Source organism: Drosophila gunungcola, unplaced genomic scaffold (assembly GCF_025200985.1).
Source record: "Drosophila gunungcola strain Sukarami unplaced genomic scaffold, Dgunungcola_SK_2 000001F, whole genome shotgun sequence".
Classification (NCBI taxonomy): Eukaryota; Metazoa; Arthropoda; class Insecta; order Diptera; family Drosophilidae; genus Drosophila; species Drosophila gunungcola.
Window position 1 is genome coordinate 6,826,704 of NW_026453197.1, and position 27,070 is coordinate 6,853,773.

Here is a 27,070-nt window from a genome sequence, read left to right on the forward strand (position 1 = left end):
TGCGAAAAAAAAATCTATTAACAAAGTGCTTTTTTATTTTGTAGAATTTTATTATTACAGAAAATTTGCTGCTCTGGCTTGTGAACATTGTTTTTACCGATTTGTCTTACCCATTTAACTTTCACTTTATGCGCAAACAATGCGATCAGGCCCATTGTGCGTTGGGGGAAAAGAACAGAACGCCACAGATTTTGAGCGCTCGGATCGCGCATGAGTGAAATAAATTTTCACGCTTCCAAACGGAGCGTCAGCAGAGCAACTAAAGTGGAGGAAGAGACTTTTCGACGGCGACGTATCACAATCAGAAACGATCCGACAACCGGCCGACAACCGACGTCCATTCATAGAGTGCCTTATATTTTTTTTTTGTGGGGTCGCCAGATCTCCCCGATCCGATACGTTCCGTTCCTATACGATCCGATCCGATCCGCAGAATCGGTATTCGGTTATATTTCGCGAGTGAGGTTTTTCGCGAGCGCAGAGGAGGTGGAAAATCCCACGGTTGTTACGAGTTTACGTTCTCGAAATGATCGGCTAGCGATCCCTCAGATTCAGATCCACACGAACGGTGGTCAGTGCGAGTGTTCCGATCGCGAGAAGAATTCTCCTCTCGAGTGTGCGTCTTGTGATATGTTGGGAACATGGGAAAAACGGGCGCAAAGGATGCGCCACAACTTCAGCAAAGAACGAAATTAACAAAAACATAAAAGGAGCACAGAAAAAAAGAAAGATTCAGCCCAAAAGGCACAACGAATATAAAAATCAAAATAAAAAGTGCGGACAAAAGCAGAGTCGCGCGACTTGGGTCTTCGGCCTGGGATTCTGATTAAAGCGCGCGTTTAATTTCATTTTTTACGCTACTCCCTGGTCATCGAACACACATCCTATACCCCGCCATATACCATATCCCCCAGCTAGTGGGCCCAAAAAAAAAAACAAAAAAAAATAAAAACTAAAAAAAAAAAAAAACAATTCCCCAGTTGGACTCCACCCTTGGCCAGGCTTTTGATTCGCTGTTCAACTTTTTGGCTTGGAACTTTTTGTTTGTTTCGTTCGCCTGTATCGCGAAACCTGGCCGACAACTCCTTGGCAATATTCCTTTGGACCGCTGCTCAGTACGCCGGCAGCTTTCTCCGTGTGCGTACGCAGCCCCTGCCGCAGACAGCAGCAGAAAAACCAAAAACAAAAAGTGAAAGATCAGGAAAGATCAACCAGATCAGCCAGATCTCCTCGGATCAGATCGGTGATCATGTCGCCCGGGATTCCGCCAACAACCGCCAACTTCCCCCTGACGAAATATATAAAAAAATCCACTCAACTCGAGCCGCTTGATTAATTCGCACACGTCAACGATATTCAAATAAGCATCTCGTGTACTCATCGTGGCCGCAATAAAAACGGCTTTAACTTTAACTACCTGCCAAAAAAGAAACAACAACAAAAACATTATATTTATATAGCACTCGCTCACTGAAAAAAACAGAATCAGCTCAACGGGCCAAAATTTGGTTTGTTGCCGCTGCACTTGGCGGCTCCAATCGATATGCGTTTGCTCATGGTAATTGCAATTTTAATATTCGCAATGCCAATGACTGGATTCGGCTGGTAAGTGGTATTAAATTAACCAATAAAAAAATGCTTACAAAGTGTTAGCACCTAAAATATGAAATATTTTTAGGAAGCTAATTCAAATCAATTGAACACAAAATAATCTTGATTTAAAAAAAAATGTATTTTGTAATATTGTAATATACTGTTTGTAATATTATTATCCATACTAGGTCAAGAACAAATTAAAGAATTAAAGTTGTTTGCTAGGTCAAACTTTAAGTACCTTGTTTATATAGCAACGTTTTATCGTTGGAAAAACGAAATTAAAAGTAGGTATGTATGTTTATTTATTTCTATTTGAGATCATTTAATTGCGAACTGCAACTAAAAAAACTTTCTATGTTAGTTTATGAATTCGTTTATTTTGGAGAAAAAATCAGTATTTACATAAATAATTTGGTGAATTTTATAAACAAAAAACCTTTTTCAACATTGATTAATATTCAGCTTTATTCAATACAACTTCACTATTTTTGAAGGATGGTTAGAATGTTGGCTATGATCGTCAGCTGATACCTGATGACTGAAATAAAAATAAACCATTATGGTATTAAAAAAAAAAAAGAAAGTCTCTAAATATAATCTTTTAGTTTAGTCTTAGCTAACAAAGTCGCTTCGATTTGGCCCGTTGGTGCATGCTCAACATGCAATTTATGTTCTGTTTCAATGCCAAAAAACCCATTACCACCCGCTCGGAGGTCTTTTAGCCTCAGAGCATCTGTGTTCATGTCAAATTGCATCAATTTACGAGATAGAGAGTGGCGTAACAATTTCCGGTTGAGCAGATCAAAAATAAAAAAGTGCAGGTACCCAAAATAAATGCACAGCCAAAAGCGATCTAAACGGCCAAAATGCAAATGCAAATCCAAATCAGAGCCAATCGAGCGTGGCGACCGACTCGGCGGACCTTCAAAATGTGACGTTTGATTTAGATTTAATTACATGGCAACTCTTCAACTCTCCCTCTTTTTTTGTGGCCAAAAAAAATATATGGCATAGAAGCGGCTGAAGCCGAAAAACCAAATGACACTTGGTGCAATTTATGCGCGAAATTACAGGCGAAAAGGCGTCCAACGAGATGAGAAAATAAATAAACAAACCGAGGAGGACAGACATCAAATAGAAAGAAAAATAGTGACGGGTAGGAAGGGGCTTCCTTCTTACACATAAGTTATGCACTTTGCCAAAATATTTGCCAGCAAAGTGGCATCAATGAATTTGGCCAAAGAGGTCTGCATTTGTATTTATTTGCCAAAAGGTAGAAATATTGCGGCTGTCAACGGCAGCGAAAGTCGAAATTTGCAGGTCGGCAGGGTGGCTAAAAGGGGGCGGCGTGGGCGTCGCGTGGCGTAGACTGCATGACGATTTTGTGGCTGGCAAATATACTTATTATATACCTTTTTTGATTTGTATTTGTATTTTTATTTGTATTTTTATTTTCATTAATTTAATTTGAGTTCTGTGCAACTGGGCGCGTCAGCAAGCGATGGTGAAAAAATAAAGGAAAAGGTGGGGGACTGAAAAGTGGATGGCTGTTTCCATGCTGCATCCAATTCAATTGACACTTTTTCACAATAAATTAATTAAATAATTAAAGCTCAAGTTCAGCGCTGTCAGTTCTTTTTGCCGCCTTTTGATGTCGAACGCTGAACGAGAAATGTGGACACATAGTAGAGGAGAATTGCGTCCACCCAAAAGGCGCTAAGAAAACAAAAATTAAACCAAAAACGTCTGCCTTTGGTTGTGCCACTTTCTACGCTTCATCTGTGCCGCTCAAGGGCGGTGGAGCCGCCGCAAATGCAACCAAAAAATAATTTATTTAATAAAAAAACCGCCAAACTGATGACAGTCTGCAGGCCATGAAGGGTGACAGATGAACCGACTGATAGATAGCAGGTCGAAGAGGGGTCATTCACATATATATACTTTTATATTAACTATTCTGCAAAAGCAATTCAAAATTCAAATTTCTATTAGAGCACTCAAGCAGTAGACAAAAAATATTTTGAAAGTACATTTGACTGAATCTAAAAAGCCTACAAAAATTAATCTAAAATACTTTTTGGGGGTATTGCTGGTATGGCTTATTAATTTTAAAAATTAAATTAAAGTCTTAATAAACCAAAATTTGAAGAGTACTTTTAACTTATTGATTTGAATTAACTCTACATATAATTACGGATAAAATATTTTTAGTTTTCGTTATCTATTGGCGTAAAATGTTCCAGTAAAGACAAGTTAAAATTCCTTTAGCTATTCCAACAATCAAGTTAATTGCTGAAATTAATTACCCACTCATGCAATATCCCAAATTTAACTAACAAATTCAAAAAAATATTAATAAATCCATTCCAATCCATCAGCTGCCTAAATGCACGAAACGGATCGTTCAGTTTACAATAAACGATCGAATGCGGATCGACGTAATATAAATTTTTCAATGGGTCCGGAAATAGCTAAAACGAAGCGATTTGGGCGGCTCACAGCCCCACAAAATCATATCTCATTTTGTTTGTGTGCATTTTGCGAAATTCGCAGGCGAAGTGCACTAAATCAAACGGTCGTTGTGTGAGCGATTGAGATCATAATCGATGGGCCAGAGATGAGCTAATGTGGATCGGCGGGGATCGTACTCGTATTGTGGGTATATGTTCCGTTAAATGAATGGAAATTCCAGGCAGCAGAGGAACCTACAAGGGGGCATCAGCCAATTACAGAGAAACTTACAACAAATTGCCGTCGATCGGGCAGAAATTTAGCGCTGATGTGTCTGGAATTTAATTAAAACCAGCGCGCGAGACGATGATGAAGATCTTGCTATTTGCGTGATCTGGTGCTGCTGTTTGGTTTTTGCCCCCCAAAAGCCCTAAATGAGCTCATTTCCGTTCAGAAAATCATTTGACATTTGCTGGCGACTTCCTGCTTTTCATTCAATATGCAATACACATTTTCATTCATCGAAAATCGGTTCAGTCAGTGCCCCTCATCTTTTAATTTTTCATCTATTTTTCTTTTGGCATTCTCAGCGTGTGAAATGGTAATTAATGCCAGGCGGGGCATTTATGGGTTAAGGCAAGCCCGAGGGGATGGTTGGTGGCCCAGTGGCCACTTAGTCTCAAGCTGCGTTGGCTCCACAGTCGGTGGTTACATCAACAACATTGCTCATACGCCCCGTGCAACCACGAGATTATCTCTGCCGCAAATTTGGCACACTTTATGAGCCAGCAGAAGCAGCAACAGCAGCAACAAACACCCCCAACAAAACGCAAAAACAGCACAATAATTATGTTCAACTAACGAGCAGACAAAACTCGGCCAATTGCCAAAATCCAATGCAGATGAGTTGATTATGAGCAGCAAAAAAGAGTCTCTGACACAATTCGCTCGACATTAACGAGAGTCTCAGTTTTTGCCTGCGTGTCTGTAGAGAAAGTTTCACGTTCAAGTGTCTTTCCCCAACCTCAACCCCAAAAAGTAGCTACTTACCAAGGCCCTAGATGTTGCAAATCTTTTAATTAAGAGTCATGCCATTTGTTTATTTTGTTAATTTTTCGCTTTCCCCCCGTTACACTGTCAAATGTGTCTGTCTTCGACCTGTCTGTCGTCTGCATCATAATTAAATTGGATGACGAAACAAAAGAACACGACAAGGGTCAAGTTGGAGGACAGTGTGGCACATGAACAGGTAGAGGGCCAGCCCAAGATGCCTGTCAGGCAATGTGAGTCGAGTGCCCCGAGAATACGTACATGTCGTCATCTCAAAAGGATGAAGATGCACTGCGACCAGGGAACTTAGTAAAGTACGGAAGCTGATTAATAGCGAACGTAAATAAACAGCACTTATGGTTGTTTAAAAAAACTTCAAGAAAATTAGGAATTGTTAAAAATTCTAAGATAATTTGAGTCCCTACACAAATGTGCTTTTGCTTTCATAATTTGGTATGTGATTATAATATGATTGTTATCTTCATATATATATTAGTAAAGTAAGATTGGTAAGTGTTTCCTAAATGTTCAAGCAACCAACACTTTCTTTTATAATAAATCCATATTGTCAAAACTCAAATAATTTCCCAAACTTTAGAAAAACTATATGGAAAAGATTAATATCTTGTAATAAAATATTTTTTAAATTAAATAATTTGTATACCCTATGACATACATTTATTAAATATCTCATGACAGACAAATAAAATAAATTTCATTTATTCTATACTTTTATAATTAAGTTCCCAAACATAATATTGTCAATTTTTCCTCGTATCAACATTTTTTCTCTAATGGCACTGGCATTCTAAGCCCCATGGAATCCTTGTCCATCAGCCAGTGCCCAATTCTTTGTTCTCACAACCTCAATCACTGTGATTAAGCACAGTTTAGGCATCCTTGACATGAACATGACCATGTCCGTGCGCCGATGATCGTTTCCTAAGCCCAGCTACGCCTATTTGAGCCATAATTAAGTTAAACGTTGTCGCAATTTGCGCACCTCAAAGTCACCAAGCCCGAGATTGATGTCGCCTTTGTTGGCCCAGGGAGTTAAGTGAAGTTAAGGCACTTAAGGCTAAAGTTGAAGTCGTGCCCTGCCCACTGGAACTGGAGGAGGCTTGTTAAAGGAATGACATTGCCTGGCGCAAGAAATACTCATAGTAAATATGCCTGAATTATTAGCCAGCGTTTTTGTTGCGCCAATTGGACATGGACATGCCTGGGAAACAGTACGAATAGCTATGTTTATGATGCCAGCATTGACAAAAAAAAAGAGTTTAAAGCCAAAAAAGAAAAGACTTTTTAGATGTTATCTAAGAATTCAATTTATTAAGACAAATACGAACTCGGTTAACAAAAAATTATCCTAAAAGTTGACACGATTACTTAAAATTTAGGTAAAATGGCCGAAAAAACTAAAGGTAACTTCTCCCAAAATATAAAAATCACTTTATAGCTTTTGTTTTCTTTATTTGAAATCATTTCATTTTTAGGTGTACACAAGTACAATTAAATTAAACAAATACTTTGTTTTTTAAACAATTATTATTTTTTATACTTAATGCATTTGATTGCATTTTACATTATTGTTATTTCATTTTCTAACTCAGGGATCGGTATAGAAGAAAATAGGGGTTTTCTGAGTTCTAAAGCGACGGCGCCAACACGTTAATATGCTAATTGCCAAATGACAAACGCCAGTTTCTTCGATCCCCCCTTACCACCAAAAAAAAAGGTGCAAAAAAGCAGCATGCGGCGCCCACACACGATGCCGAACCCACCGGATCAGATCGGTTCCCAACTCCCAGTCTTGTCAACACCTTTTCGGTGTTTCTTATTTATTTATTTACGTTTTTTTTGCCAGTAGCAGAGGCTTGGGGGGGAACCTAATCGATTGTCAATGCTGCCGCCCACATCAAACGCTTCTCCCTCGAATTTCGTATGCACAAGAGATCAGCACTTGCGCCGAGGCATTCTGTAGACAAATATTTGAGCGCGTAAATGAAACTGACCAGCCACAACAGCACTTGACTTGGCCGAGTCAGAAATCCAACGGACCAGCTCAGAGTCAGGCAGTCAGAAAAGTCAGAAAATAAAAACAGACAGAGAGCCAGCCGGGCGACCAATCCAATGGCCATTCATTCACTTGTCAACGCTTTGTTTAAATACTTTGCCACTCGCATGTTGACAAGTGGTTTAAGTCGTTGATTTGTTTACACTGACCCCTGGGGAAGGTGGGGAAGATTGTGGCATAGAGACCGAAGGAGCTGGACAACCTGCTCAGGCAACTCACAAAAATGAGTCAATCAAACGATTTTACTTATTTACATAGAGATATTGAGATAGGAAGTTAAGAAAACTGCAGCGAAGGCAAAAGTATCTTAGGGAAAATATAAATGTTTTTAATAAATGGTTTTAATGAAATTATACATTTAAATTGTATTATATATTTTGGAAAGTTCTTGAATTGGTTTAAGAATAATTATTAATTATAATTCGGAACTTTTTACTATGCCAATTGAATAAAAAAGTACACTTTAACAACTGGTGTTGTTATTAATTATCCTTAAAGTTAAAAAAAAATGCTTTATATATTGTTTAGAAGATGCTTTAAGAGATTTTGACTAATGATTTAGTTTTAAAATTTGAATACTTATTCAATGACGAAATTTTCTGCTATCTTTGCTTTCTTGAGCCTGGATTTTACTGAAGCTAATTTTGTAAACTAAGCAATATTCAAAATAAAATTTAAAACATTCTTCTGCACTCCGCGAAATTCCCGCAAAATTTAAAAACTTTTGCTAACCCACTTAAAGTATCTTCAAGTCCATGGGGTATGGGATAGTATGGGAAATTTCAACCACTTGTCTGTTTGGGACTACCAAACTAAACCGGGCACTTTGATCAATGCCAAAGCACCCAAAGAGAGAGAAAGGCAGATACAGAAGGAAAGAGAGGGAAAGCAATCACCGAAAGTCCATTGAAGCCTATAACGACACCCATACCAGGCCAACAAACGCACACGTTTATTGGAAGCAAAATAAAGATACGTTGCCAAGTGTTGCTTTACTGGACGGGATGGTATGGGATAGTATGGTATGGCATGGAATGGTATCGTATGGGATGGCATATGGGAGAGGGGGAACGGGAAGGGAATCGAAGGGGCAGGGGGATCGGAAGAGGGACCTGAGAGACCTGAAGTTGTGCTGGCTCCTTTTCATGTTTGCCGACAACTTCGCTGCCGACTTCGCTGCCAAGTAAACTTCAGTTCAACTTCAAAAACCAAAAAGTGTCGAACGATCGGTTGCTCCACTCTCTGTGCGGCTATTTTCCGCTTAACAAAAATCTCCTTTTTTTGTGTTGTGTTGTGTTTTGAGTTGCTATTTGTGTTCGGTGGTGGTGGCAACTTGTGTGGTTGAAAGGTGTTTGAGTTCTTTAGATCTCTCCAGTCATCAACGCAACGCAGCCAAGACGTCATCATCATCAAAGCAGCAACATCTAGAGTAGTAGCAACAGCAGCAGCAGCAACATCTAGATTCCCAACAGCAACATCTCGATCGAAGATGAAGATGATCATTGTGATTTGAACTTCAATTGTTTCTACTTTGTTTACCAGCGCGTCTATCATTTGAAGTTTGTGTTTGGCGGTCGAGAGGCGATAGCGATTGTTTTTGTTGCCTTTTGGAGTTAATATTTTCGTTAAGTACTTGTGCGTGCGTGTGTCTGCTCTATTTGTTATTTGATTTTTTGTTTCATTTTGTAGCTATTAAGTTGTCATAATCTCCTCGAGTGTTCTGGAAGTGTGTGTACATTTTTTTTGTGGCATTGCCACAGGGAGCCGCAGTGCAACAGCCAGGTGGCAAAAGCAACCCAGGTGGGCATCGATAATGGGAATCTGAAGCGGTTCAAGTGGTTTATCTACTTGCTCTGAGAAAATTGGGAGCACCAGAACTGGGTTATCAGATATGCGGCAACGATGAGAATTTTTAAAATAATAATAATTTAAATAATAATTATTATAATTTAAACGTACTGAATAATTTGAAAACTAGCTAAACACATAAATTAAAAATACATTTTTATTTATAAGCAAATAATTAAATATTTTTAATTATACAGGAAGTAAGCTCTAAATATTTAATCAGGATAAATCGTAATCCATATATACATATAAGTTTTAACTGTATTCCCAATCGCGAAAACACCCGGATAGCGCTTTCATGTAACGCTATGTTTTTGCAAAACATAGTAAAATTGGTAGTATATATCTGAGACAACAAATCCGACCCACATATCATCCGGTTATTAGCATATTTGTCGGCTAAGCTTCCACTTATGAGTTTGGCGCCATCCAATGAGTAAAATCATTCCGCACACAAGTTCATTAAAAATAGTTGTATTTATTTATTTATACTGCTTAGCCGAAATCTGTCTGCGTTTATTTTTCTAAAATGCCAAAGCTGCAGAAAGCCAAAAGCAAAAACACAAAACTTCCAAAAGATGAACTCAATTTTTGTGCTTTTTTTGGCTTTGTTCGTCGTCATATGCTGCGTATACGTAATGGCGACCATAAAGAGGTCCTCATCCATTGTTTATTGTTATAAAACCGAAGCGTTGCCAAAAGTCGATCAATATAATTTCACCCACACTTACTCACACCAACATTTCGCAATTTTCCCAATCGATGCAATTTTCGTTTTCATTTTGAATGCCATTTGCCGGCTGGTTCTGCGGCGTTAAAATTTAATTTAGGTGGAAAATTAATAATTACCCAACAATGTGGGTGCAGTATGCACACACATATATTTGTGTGTATACCTATAGTAAAGTATATATTCATTTTGAGATCGACTTGTCGGGTATGTGTCAGCATTCAGAAGCGGCCACTGAAAATTGGTTCTGCGGCTATCGCTCGCCTTTTGCGCTGATTTATGTTTTTCCATTTCAGATTTATGACTTTTTAATAGCTCAATCGCTCGGTTTTTCGCCTTTTTTCACATTGCACATTCGCGTGAAATTTACTTTGGCTGTTTGTGAACTTTGCGCCGATTTCCAGTTGTGTGGAAAGTGTTTCACATGGTTTATGCTCTGTCCGCTTCGAGATCAGGGGTAAATAAAGCGCCTAATAGGGCCTGCTGCTTCGGTTATTTCTGCTGCTAGTTTTGCTCTTACCCCAAGCACCGATTGATCGATTTGTCCATCATCCATTGCTTCCAGCGAACTGCGATTGGTATTTTCAGAACCATAAAAGTGAGTGGAACACTCTCAGCTGAGTCAGTCTAAAAATACAAGAAATCACTGCCAAAGCTTCGGCGAACTTCAAAATGTGAGCTACGTGCTGATTATTCATCGATGACAAAGTGCTTGGTCTGATAAATGCCTTCGGGTCAGAACAAACCCTCGAAGGAAAACAAAAAGTTGGTCATAGATAATCGAATACGTGATTGCTTATCGTTTTTGACGTTAAAGATTTGGGTGTGCCCTAGGCGGAAACTATGGATATAACGTTACTGAAATGTTTTCAAGAAATTAAAATTGAAGCCAGTCAGGCTCGTTCAGGTTTTCAGTTATAACATTTTTTTTGAGTATGGATCAGTTTTAACAAAAACTTAGTAAACTGTTGGTCGATATTATTTTATCATCTGAAAGAATTTAGCTAACTTAACTTAGACCCACATACGTACTTAAAGTCACTGAATCCGAAATTCAAAGCTAATTAATAAGTTTCAAATTTAAGTTTTGTTTTAATTTGAGGATGTTATATTTTTCTTTGAAGCTCTTGCTGGTTTTGTAGTTGTAGTTTAGTTTTTTAGTTGTAGAACTCTGAACGTAAGAAGTACCTTTTAAATCTAAAATGTAAAAACCAATGGATTATTTTTTTTTCAGGGCCGAAGGCACCAACATCCTTCTCGATCCAAATCTAATGTGCAAAAAGACACGTCGTCTGCGGGGCAAGTTGGCCGAAATCTGCCGGCACGATTCGGCCCTGCTCAAAGAGATCATCATCAATGGCATCAACCTGGGCTTCCGCGAATGCGAATTTCAATTCCGCAACCGGCGGTGGAATTGCACTGTTCTGCGCAAGAGCATGAGGAAAATCTTAATGCGTGGTAAGTAGTTTTCCAGAGTCGAACGAAACTAGTTTTATAGAAGGAGGTGTACTGCTCACTTTATTATGCAGTGCCAACAGGCAACCTGTCAACACTCTCTGAGTCACACAGAGTGAAACCAGGTGGAGATGCTATCGCGGTTTGCCTGCCTAATTACAACTCATCGTTGCACGCCCCGACTTTATTTTATTTTACTTAATTTCTTTTGGGTTGTCATGGACAAGGCCTTGCAGACCGCACCATCCATCAAGTTGCATAATAAAAATGCAGCGACCCGCGCTGATGAATAGCGCCTGAAATGAGCCTACAAAGCTGTCAATTTTAATAAATTATTGCACAGGAAAAAGGCAGGCGAAAAGAGGAGGACTGATCCTCGTTCGCTTGCTGCACTTAATGACGACAATGCGCAAACAAAACACATACCAAACGGTGGGTATGTGCCATAAATTCCACGGACGTATGCACCGAAATTCTCCCTTTTTTTCTGGATTAAAGCCTTGCCCTGTCATCTTGTCAGCGAAAAATAATACAATCTCGAAGAAGTGTCTCGTGTACCACTCCATTTTAGGGTGGCTCAAGACATATCACCTGTCGCAAAGGAAAAAGTACCAGCACTTCACCTTCGAGAGCATTACAAGCTTATGCAAATTAAAAACCAAGCGATTACATTTGCGATTCGGATTTCGATTTCGCTTTCATTAAACGTGACTGTAAACACCACGAATCACAAGCGGACATTTGCGATTTGTGATTTGCATAGAGCAGCGATCGTTGATTGGTGATCGCCAATCGAACAAGCAATAAATCATTTTGTCGCCGAGACTGACAAATTAAAATCAATCAGGCGACACGTGCTGACAAGGCTAATGATTGAGGATTGATTGAACGTGAGGCAAATCGGTTGTAGCACAGGGTGCTTTTTTATTTAAGTAATTGGGAATAATTTAAAATAAACATATACATTTTTATAAAAGAAATATAATGATAATCAGCCTTATTAAATAATTAAAGCAATGGGTTGATATTTTAGATCGAAAAACAATTTTTCTTTCAGAATAACGACAAAAAAAGTCCACGTACATAGAACAAGACATATTGGTTTTTAAAGTTGTGCCAAAATAATTAATTTTAAACACATTTAAAATATAAAACATTTACATTAATAAAAGTTTAATCAAGAATTTATTTATTAAGTTATGATTTGATATTAAGATTGTGATTGTCTTCTTATTAACGATATTATCAATTAGCATGACAATATACCTGCAATAAATAGATGAAATAAAACAAACATTTTTCCCCCTTTTCCAGACTCCCGAGAGACGGGCTTCGTGAACGCGATCACAGCCGCTGGAGTGACCTATGCGGTGACAAAGGCTTGCACGATGGGCACGTTGGTGGAGTGCTCCTGCGACAAGGCGCACATGCGCAGAAACGGCGGACAGCCCCAGATGGTGACGGCGGCAACCGCAGAAGCCGCATTAGAGCGGCAGCAGGAGGCGGCTATGTTGCGACAACAGAATCCCCTGCTGGATCAACATCTCAGTCTACAGGAGCGAATGAATCGCATCAACAACGGCAGTGCCATGACGGATTTATCCCCGCTGGAAAGCAGGAACGGGCGGAATCGCAAGCCCGGAGGGAGGCGGGGGCGACGCAAATTCTGGGACAACATCAAGTTTCCCGAAGGTCAATGGGAGTGGGGCGGATGCAGTGACAACGTCAACTTTGGCCTTCGTCACTCGCGCGTTTTCCTCGACGCCAAGCACAGGCAACGGCGGAGCGATCTGGGCACGCTGGTCAAGTTACACAATAATAATGCTGGCAGATTGGTAAGTACACTGTTTACTTGTAAATCATTGAAAAGGGAGAATAAATAGCCTAGTTAAATACTAGTCAAGGTCTGATTTAATCCTAGCAAACATTTAAAAACACCTATCATAATTCAAAACATAAGTTTACTTTGCATCTTAATTTAATTCGGTCTTGAAAGGTTGAAAAGACATTAAAAAAAAATAAAACAGGAAACCCAGCTGAGAAATAATATTGTGCGATGTAAAAAATGTAGTTCAAATTATTTTCAAAAGTTCTTAAGTCTATTGAAAAACATTTGTGCTGATTTTTTTTTATAGAAAATTTTTTTAGTGTTTTTATTGTTGGAAATGATAAACTTAAAAATATTTATATTTATTAATACAAGCTGAAAAACGCTTTGTAAAAGTATTCATTATATATATTATAATGAACTAAATAACAGTCCGAAAAAATTGGTTTAAATATACGCTGATTCAAACGCTTAGTTTTTATTACTGGAGAAAAAACTGAAATTTGTATTGTTAATTATTTATAAATTATACCCTGGCTATCCAAAATCTTTGTATATATTTTACATAGTTTAACTAGACTATAAAGTCTGTTAAAAGTTAAAATAGATTTATAAATTTAAATTAAATTGAGATTTAAAGTATAAAAAATATGTTTTAAAACATAAACCTGATATCCTTCCAGGCCATTCGCGATGCCATGCGGCTGGAGTGCAAGTGCCACGGGCTGTCCGGCTCCTGCACGGTGAAGACCTGCTGGCTGAAGATGCCTCCGTTCCGGGAAGTAGCAGGACGACTGCGCGACCGATACGACAGTGCCAGGAAGGTGACGTTGCGCAACGATGGGAATAGCTTTATGCCCGAGATTCCGCACACAAGGCCGGCGAACAAGTACCAGCTCGTATTTGCGGATGATTCGCCCGACTTTTGCACACCCAACGCGAAAACAGGGGCATTGGGAACCCAGGGTAGGGAGTGCAATGTGACCAGTTCGGGATCCGATCGCTGCGATCGATTGTGCTGCAATCGAGGACATACTCGCAGGATTGTCGAGGAACAAACCAATTGCAAATGCGTTTTCAAGTGGTGCTGTGAGGTGACCTGCGAAAAGTGCCTGGAGCATCGAGCAGTTAACACATGCCTTTGAATGAGCAGCCACACCATCATTCATCATCATTATTTGTATTATTTTCTTCGGTTTAGTCAGGAATAGAATTTTGAAAGCTTTCCATTTCGAGTGATAGAAAACACACACTTACAGAGAAAACGTTTTAAGTATTAACTAACAAGTAAACACGAGTATCTCTAATCTTTTAGCTAGTTGTAAATAAAAATAAAATAAAACTTACGTAAACATGCCTATATCATTCATATGCCAATCGTGTAAGCCTTGTAAATAGTTGTAATAAAAATGAAAGAAAAACTAAGCCAGAAAATTGTTATTATTATTTACTTCAAGCTTCTTGCAATCCTATCAAATGTTGGTAAAGTGTTATGGTAAATTGTTTGTATGCAAATATTTTTTATATAAACATATATTTAAATTATTTTTGCTTTGACATTTTTATGCACTTTTCTTTATTAAAGTTTATTTTCTAAAATCACTGAAAACCTTATTCTCTTTAAGTTACAACTCCATCCGCCTATCATCCAATTAATTGCAAACAAATTGAATTTTAAGTAACCAGATTGCCTACAACAAAATTATATGCTAAACGGAAATGTATTTTAAATCGATTCGCCCATTGATTAAAATCTGAATAAATGATTGAACGTAAATTAATGAAGACAACACAACAACACACAAATCGATTGAACAGACTGGCAGCAGAAAACAAGTTCCCAGTTTCATTCAAGTCTATGTATTTATCTTTTGGGCATAGTCATTCCGTTGACTTTCCCATAAATTAACACAATTTTATTGTTGTCGACACGAGATAAAAATCTATAGAAATTTGCCTAAACAGCAAACAAAAGTTCGATGACAACGAAAAAAATGCAAAACGCATTTTGAACAGAATGAAAATTGATTTGCCCATTGTGCATAAATAACGATTCTCAGACAGATCAATCGAGCGCCATCGATTTTTGGGTGCATAAATTAAGAAATCAAATCGTTGTCGCTTAATGCATGTAATTAAATGAATATCATATTGTGATGTTCCATCCTAAGCAACAGAAGCCAACGGACATGCATTATAAATTATGTTATCAGCAAAATGAAAGTCATTGGACTTGCAAATAAGACAATCTGAAGTTGGTTTCGTTTGGTTTTTTTACGAATTTTATTTGTGGGTGGGATTTTATTTTAAACTGAATTAGTTTGAGAGTGGTACACAAAAATTTACTTACTAAAATAGGTGGACAGCACATTTTAATAAACGATTTCAAAAAAATGTTTAGTTATTACCATCTATTGATATGGTTTGTGAACCAATACAATATTTTTTAATATATTATCATGATTTTCTAAAAATGTATATTACTACAATATCAATTTCACATATCATTAACAAATATTTACTTTGACTAAATATTGTATATATAAGGAGCTTAGCCAATCCTCTCAGCCAACCAAGAACAGACTTAAAGAATCCAGAGAATTATCCAATACCAAGACCGAATTCCGATCCATTTGCCTACTTGGAGCTGATTGTGGAGCTCTTTTTTGGTTTATTATTTTGGGGCTGCCGAGGAGACAAGCCCATGCCAGCGATAAGATACTCCAACGGCAACATCAGCGGCAGCAACGCTCCAAAAGCAACAACTAATTAACAATCGCATTCATTTTATTTATCGTACAAATGCAAACCGCTTGACTTCCAAAAAAATAAAAAAGAAACAAAAGACGAAAACCGTATCTGCATGCATTTATAAAGCCTCCGATGTGGATACGGGATTGGGTTCCAGATTGGATTGGGATTGTGGAATCTTCTTGGCCGCTGCTTTGGCTTTGGTTCACTTGACTGAACAAAATGTACGCCGAGATATATGTGCGTTGGGATCTCATCTCTTCTCCTCCGCCTTGCGTTGTTTTTCCAGATTCCAGTGGCTTTATCTTGGGCGCGTTAATGAGATTTGCTTGTATCTGAAGCCATTCGGTAGATGCGTATCAGTGGATTTCAATTAATTGTGGCGACGCTTATTAGTCATCCATCTAACAAACTAAACACGAGACTGGCGCTACCTCAATTTCACTCCGTGTCCATTATATTTTCTAGAGTGCCATTGACCTCGGACTGACCTTGGCTGCATCTTTTTCTGGTATGTTAATAAAATTATATATAATGATGGTTTTGGGCCAAGAAAAATGTGCCACCAAAATGTTTAGAGTAAAAAGAAATATTCTCACTCGCTTTAAATTTAAATTTAAAGATCAGTTGAACTTACTTTTTTTTAAACGCCATTTATAACTAAATGTTCGACAAAAAAGATAATTGTTAAAATTTGTTGAAATTTTATCGTTATAAGGAGTTAAATCTTTTTATTTTTATTTTTAAAGTATTTGGCACAAGCCAAATAATGGTAAATTCTAAACATCATGTTTATTTGTAGCTAAAAAGAAAATAATTTATTCTTAACTTAAGTTTTGATTAACTTTTGAATGATTTGATTCCGATTAGGCATTCATTAGTGTAATTCTATTCTATTAATAAAAGTATTAAGTATTTTGTTTGTGAAAGCGGTTAATTTGTTTCAAGTGGCGCCTATAATGGCGCCCCATATCAATATGATGTATAGGATATATATATATATATATATATTTATGTGCCTATATAGACACCAACTAATGGCTTAATTCGGATGTGTACGTATCGATTCTCAATGATCAGGCTGCAGGAACCATTTTAGCCAAATTGCAGTTCTTGGCCAGCAGTTCTCTCAAAAGGAGAAGCAAACCACAAACACAACGGCAGACGGGGCGCTACAACAATAAAGAAGAACAACTATTAAGACCGCTTGAACGCCTGTCCGGGATCCAAACAGCAACGAAAAACTACAGAAACAAAACCTGAAACATGAAATTCCTGCGTAATTTGTAAGGAAAGGCGTGAAGAACACCAACGAAGGCAACACCTTAATTAATGTTATTAAAATGGAACGAACGACCGACCGATGGACCTGGAACCTGGAACCTGCAACCTGGAGAACCTGCAACCTGGACCTCAACCTGGGTCCAAAAAGAGACCTACAGCCCGAGAAGGCTCAAAAGACAACCCGAAGAAGTGGAAAAGAAGAAGGCAAGCGTAAAAGAATGTGGCAAAAAAAAGGGAAGGGAAAAAGGCTGAAGCAAAAAGGGTCGATCGTCCACAAAACTCTTCTTTGGGTTGGTTAATCCATGACTTTGACTCTGAAAGTGGCTTTGAATTTAGAAATACTGGTCATGGAAAATCGGGAAATTTAAAAGAGATTTTGGTGCCATGAAACTAATTTTATTAAATTATTAGCTAATTTTTACTGCAAATCAAGATTTAATAAATCATATCCTAACAAAAATGTGATAAATATTCTTTTTAATTTGATCTAAAATTAAATAAACCTTAAAACAATGTGTAATTGTATGGATTTCTTTAATTTGTTCCCTTTAGTTTATAATCGTTATTTTTTAGGTATTTACAAGATAATGATTATTATTTTATACATTCAAATTTTAAGTTCCTTTTTTTTTTGGTATAAATTCAAGAGGACATTATGCCCAAAAACGGTGAAGTACCACAGCTTACATCATTTAAGACTTTAAAAGTTTTTTTAAATTTACAGGCCCTTAAGGGAATTCTTTAAAAAGTTCCCAGGCAAAATGAAAAAATGTGGCCATCTGGTGATCAGACACGCTCCATAAGCAAAACTGGAGACTTCTCCACTGGTTCCTTCACAAAATCCATGGTCTTCCCGAGTCCGAGTCGCTGTCAATTGTGGCTGTGTTCCCAGCGTTCTAAGACGTTAAGGCAGATTTATCACTGGACACTCTGGAGCGCTGACTACTTGACATATTCATTAAATTTGCCACATTGTTGCCGGCAAAGGGACGGCAGACAAAGGAGATGATGCTCATCATTTTGACACCTTAATGTGGTAATTAGGGTTTTCCCCCACTTCCTGCGCTCGCTGCCGCTGAAGATCCTTAAAAGCCGATGATCGTGAGCAAATATTAACACAGATCGGATCGCAAAGATCGCAGATGGATGGGCAACGCCCTACTCTGCTCCGACTTCTCCGACCCTTAACGGTTTACGGCGAATTGGCTTAAATTATTTAAAGATTACAACCTCCAAGCGGGGCACAAAAAGGAGGCAGAGATAAGGAAAAAGATCATCACCCCGAACGATCTGTCTGCATTTGCGATCGTGAATCCTTTTTCGGGTGTGAAGATTATGACACAGCAGAAATGGCAGGCGGCGGAACCAAAACGAAACGAAAGTCGCTGCCAGCAATTAATTTCAAATTTTTTTTCTGTCCTCATGGCAGCAGGGCAGCTGGGTCCCAAGGTGATCCAAAGAAATTGCAGACAAATTAAGATAAATGAATTGTTTAATTGTTCCATGGGGCGCAGGATTTTTTGTGGCTTTGTGCCCTGCTAATATGACTTGTAATGTGAAAAATGAGAGAAGGGATAAGGCTCTATACATTGTTGTGTTTAAGTTTGTAACAGTGGAATAACAGATGAAAGCAGCTGATTTGTGATATTGCTTTTGGGATCAATAAACCATAGTTTTTGTTTAATTAATGAATGAGAGTACATTTCAAAGTTCATTCGACTTAAAAATATTTTTAAAAAAACACTGATTTGAACATCTAATTATTACAGATAACCCACAGATTATATAAATATATATCCTTTGGTAACCTTATATAAAATTAAATATACAAAAAAAATATAATTGATGTTTACTTTAAACGTCCATTAATAAATATATAAACTTTGTTTTCATATTTGCTAGTCATTGGAGTATTCGGTTTTTATCTAATCCTTAACAAAGAATCCTAAAAACAAAAGAAAAGCTTTTATTGAAGGCTTTGCATTTTAAAAATAAATTTAATGTTGATAAATAATTTAATTGCATTTGTCGGCAGCTTAAAGTATTTTTTATCCATAAAAGTTTCGCAATCAATTTTAGTGTTATTACAATTCTTCATTGCTATTAGTTAAGCATTAACTCAAAAGGCAAGAGAATCATCAATCAAAGTCTTGATGTCTAAATAACACAACACCAAAGTTGAGCCTTTTGTCCAACTTTTGTTGTGGGTTTATTGAGCCTGAGTTCTTAGCCTCGACCACAAAGGACTACCGCGCTAATTAATACCAAACCGAAAGGCAGATCTCGATCCGTTCGTGCTCCAACTCTTGGGGTTAAGCCACACACGGCTCACGATCGCCTTCGCCATCGCCATCGCCATCTTCATCTCAATCTCCATCTAAGCTAAATAAAGTTATTAAGCCTTGAAGCCAAGAGGGAAATGTTGCAGTGCCAAAAAATATGGGGCGGAGGGGGGAACAAGAGGAAAGACTGGAACTGGGAAACGAAAGGCCCAAAACGCAGCATGTGTTAAAATTATATAGAGAGTGCGTGTGTGGACCGTACGAGTGGACCCCCCTAATGGAGATGGGCTCAACTCGGAGTGAATTCGCCTGCCAAAGGCCCGAACTCAGAGTTAATAAAAAACACATAATTGCGTATGTTTTGGGGTCTCTCAGCGGAGATCCCCGGCATCCTTTCGCCCCGCCATATTCCCCCACATCCCAGCGCCCGATCAAGTGCGAAGTTCTGCGCAAACGCCAAGCGCCTGTGAAAATATGATTTTTGTTGCCATTTCGTGTTTTGCCACTTTGGAGGTCTTCATCATTTTTTCATCGTTGCTCTCGGTTATTGTTATTGTTGCTGCTGTTGCTGTTGCTGTTGCTGCTGCTGCATGTTGAATGTTGAATGTTGCTGGTTGCCGGTTGCTGGTTGCTGGATTGCCGTGTTTGTGTTGATCTTGGTTTTTGTGTTTCCATAAAACTGACCCCATGGGCAGTGAAATTAAGTTGATTTTTAATGCAGTCATGGTGGGTAGTCAAGCCAGGTGGGTCTCTGCCCGTCTTTCCTCCTTTTTTTGCCAGTTCCTGTCTCTTTCTTTTTATTTACATCGATGCAATTCAAAAGTTGTGCCCTGGAAAAAATATTTTCTTCTTTGTTTTTTTGTATGCAATTTTTTCGAAATTACGATGATATAATAAATTCTTCAAATTGATTACTTCTTTGAGTTTAAATCAGACAAAGCATTCTAGCCTTACTATGGTACTTAAACTTATGATTGATAAATTTGAAGTTTAAGTTAAAGATTCTACAATAGGTTATAAAAATGAATTTGGTTCTTGGTTTATTTACACATTTATTTTATACAGGAGCTCTTACCACTGCTCCAACTAAAAATCCCTAAAAAACTCACAAAGAATTCCCATCCAAACCCTTTTTAAATTCACGGTCATTTGCAAAATAAATAAAGCTGTTTTATTTACGTAATCTTATGTTTTATTCCTTTGCCATTTCCTCTTACCTTTTATTCAAAGTTTAAATTCATTTAAAACCTATAATAATATTAATTACCCCGCCGTTGCCAATAACAACTAACCCAAAATACTTCCGTCCGCTCCTCTGTCCCATCACTCCCTTCTCTGCTGAACTCCTGCCCACGTTTCCTTCGACGTCGCCATAATAAATTTCAACTTGTCTACACCTATTTTTACAAACATTTAAAAATTATTACACAGTCTTTTTCATTATGCCCGGGATGTGCGGACCCCATGATGCGGCCTGCCCATTGCCCGGGCCTGATGACCTTAAATTAAATGTGCAGCACATGAATTATGTAAGCTGTTTAATAAAGTGATTCCATTTGCATGCAAGAGCCCCGCACGCATGCGCAGCGGGTAGTCCCCAGTCCAGAGTCCCGATCTGGAAGTGAAGCTCAGGCTGGACCCCGACTTCAACAACTTACTCAGTGCACAGGAAACAATATTTTTTATTTATTTAACAAAATCTTTAATAAAAAATAAACCAAATATATGGTAAACCATTTTTTCGAAGTCATAAATAAAAAGGTTGAAACTTAAAACCGTATTATTATTTTGTGAAAATAAAGTGTGTTTATACAAAGAACGCTGAGAAATACTTCGTTAATATATTTTTATCACATATATTCACATAATGTGAAAATATCTTCTCATCTAATATTAATTTAAGCCTAAGCCTAATTCCCAAATGTTTAAAGGACGAAAAAAGTATGTATATAAAAATAAAACACCATTTAATAAATTAAGAATCTATTAAATGTTATAATTACACCTTCTTTTACTTATGGTGAGGCTAAATCTGTAAATAAATAGTTAACCATCGAATGTATCGAGGTATATCTTAATGAAATAAATGATTTTTTTATTTTTCTTCGTGTAAACTGGACCCTGGAGCAGAAAGTTTGAAGATGGCACTGAAGGATGCGGAGCTTGGGGATCTGGACTTCAAGCTGGAGTTGGGGATTCACTGAGCCGGACTTCGCGCAGCGCGCGCTGATTGTCGCTTAATAAAAATGGTTATTGTGTTTTTTTTTGTTTGCCTTTTCGTGGTGGGAAGCGTGGAGCAGGGGAATGCAGTTGGGGTTGGGGGATCTCTGTAGATTGCCCAGTCGGCTATTTATGTGTGGCTTTTGTAAGAATTATTAATGTAAATCTTTCATAATTTTCATAAGCTGTGCGCGTGCGCGATGCTTGAAAAAATGAATAAGAAAAGAGCATATGGTTAAAAGCATTACGACCAAAATATACCCAATACAAAAACATATTTTAATTGTTAAAAACTTAACGGTTTAATCTGATAAATAAAGGAACTAGAAAGGGTTCAAAACTTTGTTAATTAAACTTTGTTGATCAAGCCAAATTGTTATGTGAACTGTATTTACCGTATAAAAACAAATACAATTTTTAATAAAACTACAAAGCTATTTAAAGGCACTATTTACAAGTATTTATTTATTTTTCAATTAAAAATTAATTATAATAATATTGGTTAAAGACTTTTACAAAGTGACGAAAACCTGAATCAAAAACATTCCTGAGTACCAAATTAAGTCAAGAAATCCTTGAATTCGAACTGCATTAACGATGATTTATGATGCCATCTGGCAACCCTGTATGGTATCCTGTGCTCCAAGCTTAAAGCTCTTCCCGGTGAATCCCCCCAGACGAAAGCTCGCAAAGCTCCGGTCCAAGTTCATTCCCATTTTGGCTCCACCCACACAGGGCGTTCATTTTGTCGGGGAACCGCAGACATGCGCATTGGAAACCAGGGGGTTGGATGTGATTCGGATGCACTCCGTTCGCCAGCCGGCAAACAAAATGAAGTTGCCGGATGGCAGTGCAGCAAAAAGATCGAAAGACGTCCAAAATGACAGCAGCAAATCAAAGTCACAGGCAGCGATGGCCAAATGCGTTTAGGTTTTCACTCTGCAGCCTCTCCAATGAGAATGCATCTGCAAATTCCACAGCCTCCGGGCGTTTTTTCCCCCATCGGGTTTTTTGGCCAACTGTTGCTGCAACTTGTTGGATGACGAATGCAGTCGACTTTCAGCGCCACATCAACGTCATAAAGCACAGCAACAATGGAGTCGTTGGTCGGCTGCCCATTCAGATCCCTCATCTTCCCGTAGGTGCCCCCCATATCATCTTCATCCATCTCCATTCCATGCGCCCAGGCACTTCTTCTGGTTGGTTGGCACTCACCATAAAGCCAAGATGGCCGCTGGACCCAACGAGTGGAGAGCCATGCACTTGAACTTTCATTTTGATGATGATGATGACCACAACGACGACGATGATGTGAATGAGCGCCGGAGAGTCCAAGTCCAACTAACCATCGTCCCCAAAGGGCTGCAGTAAAATTGATTTATTGACAGTAGGTTATTAAAGTAATTGAGAAGTATACGCTATAAAAAAAAAAAAAACTAAAGTTCATTAAAACAACCAATTAAAATCATTAAGCACATTTAATGGACATTTAATTGTTAAAAGATGGGCCGTTTCCTAATACTTAAAGAAATAAAAATCAACAAAAAAACTTACTTTTTCTTTATAAAACTGTGCCTTTAAAATATTGATAATATACTTTTAGAAAAATTACTATAGGCTGAATGATACTTACCAAGTCTACTTTACTATTACCATCGCTTAAAGTTCTTTAAAAAGAACAGCAACGTTTAAGAAAGGTATTAGTTTTGTAAGGTGTCTTTTTTATTGTACAAAAAAACCCAACATATATTATTCCGATCCATCCCTGGGCAGCTGAGGATTGCTTCCACCAGCTCGCTGCGGAGTTGTGTGCGTGCTGTGGTTTGTAAACCACTTGAAACAATTTTTAATTGTAATTTGCGCAAAGCTACGCCTTCCCGCCAACTCCCCTGCATCGTGGTTGCTAAACTTGACATGACCGCGCTCCGAGACAGGGGCGGTACCACAAGGGGGATTCCCCCGGAAAAGGGGGCGGGGGGAGGGTCGAGGGCGGGACAGACTTCGGAAGCTTCGCTTGCATAGTTGAGAGCCAAAACATAGCTGGGATGCCAGTCGCGGCTGCGACGAGATGCTGCCAGGAATTTTCATAGAAAGGCGCTCCTGGTATGCAGACGCGAGCTATACGAACTTTGTGAGTGCCCCCTCCCCACCCCCCTGTGGAACTGCCAACCCCCGTGATCTCTTAACCCTTACAGCAGGAAGCCCGGCGAGATTTGTAGGTGGGCCCAGGGATATCGACTGTTTAAATTTTGGGACGACAACGCGCAACGTGCAATTAAAATTGAAAAATTTTCCCACACATCTGCAACCGAAAATTGTGAACAAAAAAAAAAAGGGGAAAGAGAAGGAGGAGCGAGCCCTGCACTGATTTCTTTTTCATGTCAGGGCAATGCAAACTGTGTGCACTGATTGGAGGCCAGCGGAATTTTTCCCATACGAAAGACCCAAGATCCGAGCACCGGCCCCACAAACCCTTTTACCTTGTGCCACTTTGGCCCCAAGAATTCCACAAGTTATGTTCGCTATGTCGCCCGACTTTGCGGGGCAGAAGCTGCTCGCCAAATTACTTCGATTAATTTTCGCTTAATTTTTATTTTTATTTCTTACTCCGCCAAAGAGATATTTCTTCGACGCGAAAATTTGCGTCATTTTGTCAGATTTTTGTCAGGATTTATGAACGCGCCATCGTTTCGAGTTAATTAAAAAAAAAACAACCGCAATGGCGGCAGCAAAAAGGAAAAAATAAAGCCAAACTGAAAATTAACTAAATTATGGTGGCTCGTTTTTCGGTAACCCTGGGCGACGTCATTATGATTAATTTTTCATGGATTTTTCCTTTTTAATGAGCGCAAATTGTTTTGAACTTTGGCGAGGGCACACCTGCAGCCATGATATCCAATCGATGTTGTTTTGGAGGATTGGCTTTATTATGGCATCAGTGGGTGAGCTTATAATTACTTAGTTTTCTTGTGGTTTGAAAAAAAGGAAGCCCTTTGATTACAAATAACATAACACGAATAAAACCTACAAAAAAATTTTACTTTCTAAAAAAATTATCGACCTGCAAAAAAATAACACAAACAAAGAAAATATATAGCTCGTAAATTATTAATTTTTCATTTTCTTTCTCCCACTTTTCAAGGATAAAATTTAAATGAACTAAAGTTTAATATTAATTGACTAATAATTTATTTTCTAACTTTTCGAGAATACCAAGCTATAAAATCAGATTTTTGGAAACTCAAAGTATAAAATGCCAGTAAGTTTGCTCCCTAATTTGCATGAACTCACTAGATAGTTTTCCCATTTTTGAAAATTCAATAAGAAAGCCACCCCTCGCCGGCAGTGGTATTCCATCGACACTTGCCCTGGCCCAAATACTCATGTTAATATCTGTGAAATTGATCTGATTGTAATTTAAACATGATGCTTAACCCCCGACCCTCGTCGTCTGAGCGTTAACCCCCAACTTCGGCAACGGATTCCTTGTTCCGGTGGAATCCCTTACAGTTCACTGAACATTGGCAAAAACAATGATTCTACCCTTCTGTCCCTCAGCTGTCTGAGTCTGAGTCTGGTTGGTTGGTTAATCCTTTCGGTAATTTATGCGGCCCTCATCCGAAAAAGGCTGCCACTTACCGAACTAATCATCGGGCTGATTCCAACTCCTGCTTCTGCTTCTGATTCTGATTCTGCTCCTGATCACGTCACGTGTCCTGCTCATTGCCAACATTGTTCTTGTTGTCGTCGTGGTTGTATTGTTTATTGTGACAATTCTTGTCAGCGGTCGAAGCAAATGTCAACGGCACATTGATGGATGTTCCTCTCGTCCGCCGGAGGCTAAGGAAGGCACAAATGGCAGAACCCGGCCCAAAAGCAGTTGAAGCCACCGCCAGGTGATGGTGATTCATGGCAATTGTATGCGGTAGATGTGATGGTCAAACGCCCGTTGTTTGTCTCCGTTTTTTTTTCGCTTATTTTTGTTTTTGTGGTTTTTTTTTGCGGTTTGAGTGCCTGCAAAATGGATGGGGAAGTGAGCTGAATGAGAGATGCAATGTTCGGAGTCGGAGCTGTTAACGGATAATTTTTAATGAGCTTTAACATTAACATTGTGCGCAAGTAGACGGAAAGGAAATTCCATTCAACAGCTAACAAGACTAGGTACAAGCATTCATTTGAGTCAGAATTAAGGATCTTTAATGCTATAAATATTATATATTTTGTGCAGAAAATATTCAATGTATTGTAAATAGATTTTAAACATTAAACCAAGTTATTATTTGAGTTTAACAGCAAGCAATTTTAAGTAATTTTTTGTAGAAATTAAAAATGACTTATATTGTAAATTTTTAGATGGTTTAGAGCTCCAAAATAAGTACATCATTTTGTGAAAATTGTTTGCTTTATGGTTAAGTTTTCTCTTATCATTATACGATCTTAACAAAGAGCTCTTAATTATTGTTTGACATTGACTTATTAAACATGTAAACAAACTAATTGATTGTTCTCAATTAATAAATGACCAGTGACGTTACCCCACAATTGGCATTATTAAATTTAATTTGACAGACAATTTATGATCGTCAAGTTGTTAAGAATTTTGATTGATTTTTTGAGTGCACAGAACTGTAGTTACGTTAAATTTCTTCTATGTTTTCCTTTAAATAGGCACAACATATTGCATACAAAAGCAGCTGGCAACAAGTGTCTCTTCAGCTCGCCCAGAAAATCCCTTTGAAGTGTAACAAGTAGCGAGTGAAAAGTCTAAGAGGGTTAAGTTCACACAAACACACACACGGTCCAAATGAAAATAAAAGAAAAGCCGACCGCCTAAACGACCCAGATTTTGCACTGCTTCCTTATGTCCCCCAAAAACCCCCACACTTAACCCCTTGAACTAACTAAGGAAGCAGACGTGAATCAATTGCCTCGGCCTTTGTTTTTCGCCGCCTCGAGTATATAAATTAGCATATTTCAAAGGCAAGCAACAACAACAAAAGAACGAAATTGCAATAATTGGAGTCCTTGACAGGACAACAATGACATGAGAGCGAGGAGGACAGCGAGATGATGGCGACACTGCACCAGTTTCACTTTTGTTGTTAACCCTTTGATGTTCAACAGAAGTGGCACTCGGTCGTGTGTCCTTGCCACAGCAACAAAAACACAAAGAGGCTGCTTAATCAGTCTTTAAAGGCCAGACAGGCAGTCAGGTGTCAAGATGCCGACAGGGGTTAAATCTTAAATCAATTAAATGCAATAAAAATGTGTTACTACAGCAGGAGTTTTATCAATTAAATTTAAAACAAATTAAAGGTTAGATAAAAATATAATATAATTTAAAAGCCAGCTTTATTTACTATACAAAATAGTTTCAAACAAACTTTTCTTTTACATAGTCAATTGTAACTATTTATGGGAAATTAAAATTGTTTAAGTTTTTATAACCAATTTTTAAACCCATTATTAAAGAGTCCTTACTAATGCATATTAATAAT

General features: G+C 38.2%; 1 protein-coding gene across 2 annotated transcripts; it reads left to right on the forward strand.

The window, feature by feature from the left end:
- Window positions 1-295: 295 nt before the first annotated feature.
- LOC128261940 (protein Wnt-6) lies at window positions 296-14,460 on the forward strand. 2 transcript variants are annotated; one of them, XM_052995900.1, is made up of 4 exons: window positions 296-1,605; window positions 10,987-11,210; window positions 12,522-13,042; window positions 13,719-14,460. In XM_052995900.1, the coding sequence occupies exons 1-4, from the start codon at window positions 1,544-1,546 to the stop codon at window positions 14,178-14,180; spliced, it is 1,269 nt and encodes a 422-aa protein (XP_052851860.1). In that variant the 5' UTR covers window positions 296-1,543; the 3' UTR covers window positions 14,181-14,460. The 2 variants fall into 2 exon arrangements, with proteins under 2 accessions (XP_052851860.1, XP_052851861.1); XM_052995901.1 differs by lacking the exon at window positions 296-1,605 and adding an exon at window positions 8,682-8,809.
- The last annotated feature ends 12,610 nt before the right edge of the window (window positions 14,461-27,070 follow it).